Below are 6,734 nucleotides of genomic sequence, written 5' to 3'. Positions count from 1 at the left end.
AGGGGCGGGGCGTGCGCTGCAGGTTCGAGCCGCGGTCGGGTGGGGAGCTGGGTCTCAGCGTTCCTCCCTGTCGCCGTAGCGCCGTCTGCCGCCGCTTCTCACGCGCGGGATGTTGCTTCTGGCCTTGGGCAGCTCGTGCGCGGTCGGACTTCGGCTCGGCGGGAAGAGGACGGTTCCATGGGCGGCCGCCGCTCTTCGAGGCCATAGGGTGGCGGCCTCGCGGGTGGCCTCCTGTAGCGGCTCCTCGGGGCTGGTTGGTTGCGGAAGTGGGGGGCTGCGGGGAGCCTCGCCGCTTCTCGGGCGTCGGGTGCGAACGCAGGTCGGCATTCTGAAAGCTTGAGGACCGAGGGAGGGTTTGGGGGTGGAGGGAGCGTCGGGCCTGGGGACTCTGGTGCGGCAGGAGCCCTCTGCGGGGCGCGCAGAGGCAGCGTGCCTCGGACTCGGGAACAGGTCAGGGGTCCCGGGGTTTACAGCACCCACGAGCCTAGGGGTATCCGTTCGAAAGTGGTGGTCATCTGGGCGGTTCCAAGTAATTCACAGGTGGTTGCAAACCCAGCGGGTTTGTGATGACTTTCACCATTTTCTCTTCTATCTCTGAGCGGAAGCTCGGAAGGGGTAATTTGCAACGAAATTAGATGCACCGCCTGGTGACCGAACCGAAAGAACTCAACCTGACTCTAAGTTTGTTTTATTTTCTATTAGATGAGGCTATTTTAAGGAATTCTTTTGCTCCCTGAAAAAGGGGATGGAGACGTTAATCCTCTCATTTTAATCTGAATAAATTGTCTCCTAATCCTGCTCTGTAAAATATCAGAATTCGCAAAAATGATTGAAACTTGGAAGAAATGTTTAACATGGGAATTGGAATCGAATTAAACTTCAGAATAAAGGGATTAGGCATACCTTTTGCATTGTGAAGGGTGTGTGCTGTGAAATTCATTTTTAGACTTTCGGGGACCTCTTGTTTCTGTGAAATTTGATGAAGATTTCAAGTGAAATATTTTCTTAAGAGGAACTAAGGGATACAACGGGATGAATAGGGAAAGAGTTACTTTTTTTAAATACTATCTATAGTATAAACATTTTAGAAGTCTTAACGGTCTGGACTTAAACAATTTGCATTTGCAATGTTTTACTTAGATTATAGTAACATTAATTTTTTGAAAAGCTAATGCATTTGAATTTTGACAATGGAACAAGAGTGATGTTTTCATTAACCACAGAGTGAAGAAATTGTTCCATTAAAGTTTTTCACTTGTTCAAGGGCACACTTTATCTAAAAAGCCTTGAGCAGGGATGCAAACCTAGGTTTTCAAACTCCAACTCAGCAGGTGACTACTTGTGACTGGAGTTAAGGACAGCGATTTTGTTAGTTTGATTTCCTCAGCTCTGTGAATTATTTGGGAGAATTCCTTAAATCACCTCATGTGACAGGTTCTCTTTTACTCTTCATTATAATTTTAAAAACTTAAAAAAATTGAAGATTGGTCTAAAATGCTCTTTATTATGCACTCACGTTATAACGGTCTCTATTTCAATAGATACCTCCTTGTTGGGAAAGATGCATTCAGTGCTTACATACACAACTTGAAAAATCAGAAGATGGAAGGCTGATTTATACTGGGAATCTGGCCCGAACAGTATTTGGTGGGTAATAAGAAGTGAGGGTAATTTCCTCCCTCGGCCCCATTTAGTTGTAAAAAATGTACTTCGGATATGTTATCTCTTGTTTTAACATCTCTTAATTGCAAGATATGAGGAAAAATTAGGTTATAATTGTTTTTTTTTCTTGTGGCCTGTTGAATCAAGATTTAGAGGTATGAGAGCTTTGCATTTTTAGGAGATTTGAAAAAGATTTTTGAAGACTGTTAAGACTTTGTGATCTTATGTCTGGGTACTAAAGGTTCCATCCTTTAGTCACTTCCCAAGATGTTTAACAACAAAATAGGACAAAAAGTGTACATTTGTGTAATGTTTGAATATGGAGAGGAAAAAATATATTTTAAAATTTGGCAGTTAAAGTAAGCATATAATACTTCTATAATGAAAAAATATATTTCTTTTACATTTTTTGAGGTCACCTTAGCATTTTCAAGAAACATGTTTATTTGGTGTCTTTTCTGGGTGGTAGAGAGTACTGGAGAAGACAAAGACAGTGTATTATTATTATTTTTAAAGATTTTACTTATTTGCTTGAGAGAGAGAGAGCACGGAGGGAAGGAGAGAAGCAGACCCCCCATCAAGCAGGGAGTCTAATGCAGGGCTCAATCCCAGAACCCTAGGATCATGACCTGAGCTGAACGCAGACGCTTAACCACCCAGGTGCCCAAGACAGTGTATTAAATAGCTACAAGTTTGAAGCTGTTTCCTTAGCTCTTAATTTGGTATTTAGTATGAATAATTTATTAGGGAGGTCAGAAGAACTTAGGTATGTGTTTTGTTCATGTGTCTGAAGTTGTGTTTCATCTCAATAATCTTAAAGTATAATCTGAAATGTCTGAAGGATTACTGTATAGCCAAGTCAACCACAAGATTTCAGCACCTGCATTTGCATTCCTGTATTTGATTATGCCAGTGTCATCGATCATCTAACATTTACTCTGGAAATCTGTATGTTCTCAAATGTATGGCATCAAAATAGAATGTTTAGAATACAGTTTTAGGTATTTAAAGCTTTGGCAATAAGGACTGATTGTAATCACTATTAAGAGGAGCTCTGAAGTTAACTGGGAGAATCCATTTTGGGTGATCAGAAATTTCTCCAGGAGTCAGTGCATGAATAGGCCATTGAGCCTGTGTCCCATCTCTGGCCTGGGATACCTGTTTTTATACTATTGAGAGATGTTAACAGTGATACCCATGATACCTTTCCTTCTGAACAGACACAGTTTCTTCAAATGCAGAAAAGGCTTATTAATTTATTTCTTGCTTATTAATTTACTTCTTACTTCCATTTGACTCCATTCTATAAAGAAGAGAATGTAAATAGGAATTGATTTTGGTGTGGGTAGGATGTTATGTTTGTAGAATAGCATAGCTATCCATGGTATTCAAAGTTCTAGAATTATAATTTGTTTAGGAATTTAATGTTTGAGCTTTTTCAGTACTCAACTCTGTATCCTTTTCAGGGATTACTATGTTTTCTATGTGGAAACTGAGAGAGAAATATTTTTTCTATGTAAAACTGAGTGAGAGACATTAGGATAGAGGTACCATTCTTGGAGATTCTTTAAACTACCAAATGGGGCCTCATTTAAAGACATTTGAAGGGTCTTTTAGTTGATAGTTCTTGTTAATTCATCAATAAATAATTACAGATGTCATAGTAGTCTTATTGTAGGATAAGTAGAATTGGAACATGCAGAGTTGTGAAAGAAGGGCATCTCAGGCATGGAAGTAGTATGAGTGAAGACATAAAGATGGGAAATCCCAGAATATGTTTAGAAGATAGTAATTACTTCAATCCAGGAAAAATAAAGTATATATGTGTATTGGTTTCCTCAGGCTTTTGTAATACATTTCCACAAACTTGGTGACTTAAAGCAACAGAAATTTGTTCTCACAGCTCCGAAAGCTAGAATTCTGAAATCAGGGTGTTGATAAAGGCCATGTTTTCTCCAAAGGCTCTAGGGAAGAATTCCTTGCCTTTTCCAGCTTCTGGTGGCTCCCAGCAATCCTTTGTGTTCCTTGGCTAATGGATACATAACTGCATAACTCCAATTTTTGCTTCCTAATTCAGATGACCCTCTCTGTGTCTCTGTCCCGTTCTGTCCTTATAAGGATATTCTCATTGGATTTATGGCCCACCCTATTCCAGGATGATCTTATCTCAATTTTTTATTATCTGCAAAGACCCTTTTTCCAAATGAGGTCACATTTGAAGGTTCTGGGTGGACATGAATTTTGGGGTACACTCTTCAACCCACCATAGTGTGACAAAGTTATGGGGAAAAAAGAGGTAGTTGGAAGGACTAAGGAGGCTTTTGTATAGGAAGCATCTTTGTCTCCATTGTATCCATGTTGTATGTGTACTGGTGTCATAGCTGTAGGAGGAAGGAAGGAATTATTTTTAAATTATTGATGCAGGATAATTAAGCCTTCAACCAATAGCAGTGTGTGAGAGTGTGTTATAGTCTCACCAACAGAATGTGTTGTCAAACTTTTTTGGTTTTTGGCAGTTTTGGGGAGGTTGCAGATATTTTTCTCTCATTTGTCTCTACTTTGTTTATGTCCATGTACATTTATAATGTAATCAGATTTACCTGTCTTTCGCCTTGATTGCTTCTGTGTTTTGAGTCATAATTAGAAAAATTTTCCCATTCTCAGATTATAAAGAACCTCATGGATGTTTTCTTATATCTCTATGGCTTTATTTTTTACACTTAAATCTCAGGATTTTTTGGAATTTTCCTGGTAGATGGTATGAGGGATGGATTGAATTTTATTTTTTTCTATATGGCTATCCAGTTGTCCCAACACCACTTTTGCCCACATATTTGAGATTTTTTTTTTTTGAGGTTTTATTTATTTATTAGAATGTGTGTGGAGGAGCAGGAGGAGAGGGACAGGCAGACTCCATGCTGAGTACGGAGCCCTGCACGGGGCTTAGTCTCACCACCCTGAGATCGTGACCTGAGCCAGAATCAAGAGTCAGACACTGAACCAACTGAGCCACCCAGGTGCCCTGAGATTGTATCTTTATACTAAATTTTCATAAGCAGTTCGGTTTATTTTTAGATTTCCCATTTTGTTCTATTGATCTATTTATTTGTGCACCAGCACTACACCATTTTAATTATAGTCTTATGTTTTAGTATCTAATTCCTCCCCCCAACCTTTCTTTTCTTCTTTTGTTTTTCCAAATTAACTTTATAATCAACTTGTCTAGGATCTCAACTTGTCTGTTTTCTAAACAGATGGTATTTTTGTTGGGATCATGTTAAAATCATACAGTCAAACTAAGAGAAATTTACATTTTAAGTCATTTATTTATTGTGGTAAAATATACATAACTTAAAATTTACCATTTTAAGCATTTTTAAATATGTATTTCAGAAGTCATTGATTTTTAATCTTTTTACTATGACAGGTAAAAAATATCTCACTGTTTTAACTTGAATGTCTTTTCTTGGTAAAGAAGTTGAATATATTTCCCACATATTTCTTAACCACTGGTGTTGTGTTTTTTGATGATTTGCTGTTTTAATCCTGGGCACTTTGTCTAATAATGTTAGTCTCATATTTGAACATTTAATGTTAGGTATATGGAAGTGCTTATTAATAGAGTTTTATTTAATAATCTGGTAACTGAATTAACATTTATAGTATTCATAAGGCTCTTTGAGTAATATTAAATCTTTTATTGGGGAACTGAAGTGGAGACCAGTTAACCCTAAAGCAGATTTCCTACCTGGAGAGGCAGTACAGTGTACTGGCCAATGGCCTGGACCCTAGAGTCAAATTGCCTGGGTTTGAATCCCAGTACTGCCTGCCTCTGGGTAACTTTGTGACATCGAGCAAGTGCTTTATTTTTCTCATGTCTTAAATGGGAGTGAGGATGATAATTATACATCTGTTTCATAGTGTTTTTTTGACAATGTCACGAATGAAATATATAAAGTATGTAAAGTACTTAAAACAGAGCTTGGAAAATAATCACTATATGTGTGTTTTGATTTTGTTGTTTTGATGATGATATAAGAAGAAAGGTGGAAGAATTAATTGGATAGATTGATGCTTTTATAAAATCTATAAATATTAATACTATCCCTTTTCCCCCCCCGTTTAGGTGTGAAATGTTTCTCTTATTCTACAAGTGTCATCAGCCTTGCATTACTACCATACATTTTTGCACAGAACAATATTATGTTTGGAAGTCTGCCTTTGCAAATATTATTTTATGGCATCATAGGAAGTTTCACAGTGATCACTCCAGCACTGCTTCACTTTGTTACAAAAGGCTATGTCGTTCGGTTGTACCATGAAGCTACAACAGACACTTACAAAGCCATTACTTACAATGTTGTACTTTTAGAAACGAGTACAGTGTTTCACCAGAATGACGTGAAGATTCCAGACAGCACACATGTGTTTACCACATTTTATGCTAAAACGAAATCACTGTTAGTTAATCCAGGGCTCTTTCCAAACCCTGAAGATTATAACCACCTAATGGGTTATGACAAACCATTCACTTTTGATATGGAAGAAGACAGTGAGAAGAAACAGGTTAAAGATGAGAAATGAGTCTGTTGTTTTTTAGATTTGTGCTTAAATGTGATTGATGTTCCAATGTATAATAATAAAATTGCCTTTACTTTTGTTTTCTATTAGTGACTGATGGGAAATAATTTGAAACTGTATCAAACAACTTTTAATTTTCAGAGAATTATATTCCTATATAATAAATATGCTATGTTTGAAAAACAAATCTTGTAATATTCTACCATTTGTGTTTTTAAAATGTGAAAATACATGTTCATGCTGGCATACACATGGATAATTTTGTATAATAATTGTAGTTGTCTCTAGGCTGGGGATCAGGTGTCAAAAGCAAATGGGAGAGTTGTTTTTCCTTTACGTTTGGATTTTTCTAGGTGTATAGATACTAACTTTGCCCACATTAAACACTGCTTTCAAAAGTTCTAAAATTATGGGAAGCAGTGTTAATCTTCCATTGGTTCGTAGCCAGGTTTTTGCTTATCTTTTCAGGCAAAGTTGCCCATAATAAGGAT

At 37.6% G+C, this 6,734-nt stretch overlaps 1 protein-coding gene across 1 annotated transcript; it reads left to right on the top strand.

Annotated features, from left to right (window-relative positions):
* On the top strand, window positions 1-6,329 carry TMEM70 (transmembrane protein 70). Its single transcript, XM_045810175.2, has 3 exons — window positions 1-319; window positions 1,542-1,647; window positions 5,789-6,329. Exons 1-3 carry the CDS (start codon window positions 110-112, stop codon window positions 6,244-6,246), a joined length of 774 nt encoding a protein of 257 aa, XP_045666131.2. The 5' UTR covers window positions 1-109; the 3' UTR covers window positions 6,247-6,329.
* The last annotated feature ends 405 nt before the right edge of the window (window positions 6,330-6,734 follow it).

The sequence above is a fragment of the Ursus americanus genome, chromosome 9 (genome assembly GCF_024610735.1).
Source record: "Ursus americanus isolate L20-20 chromosome 9, mUrsAme1.1.p, whole genome shotgun sequence".
Classification (NCBI taxonomy): Eukaryota; Metazoa; Chordata; class Mammalia; order Carnivora; family Ursidae; genus Ursus; species Ursus americanus.
This window is presented reverse-complemented; position numbering and strand designations above follow the sequence as displayed.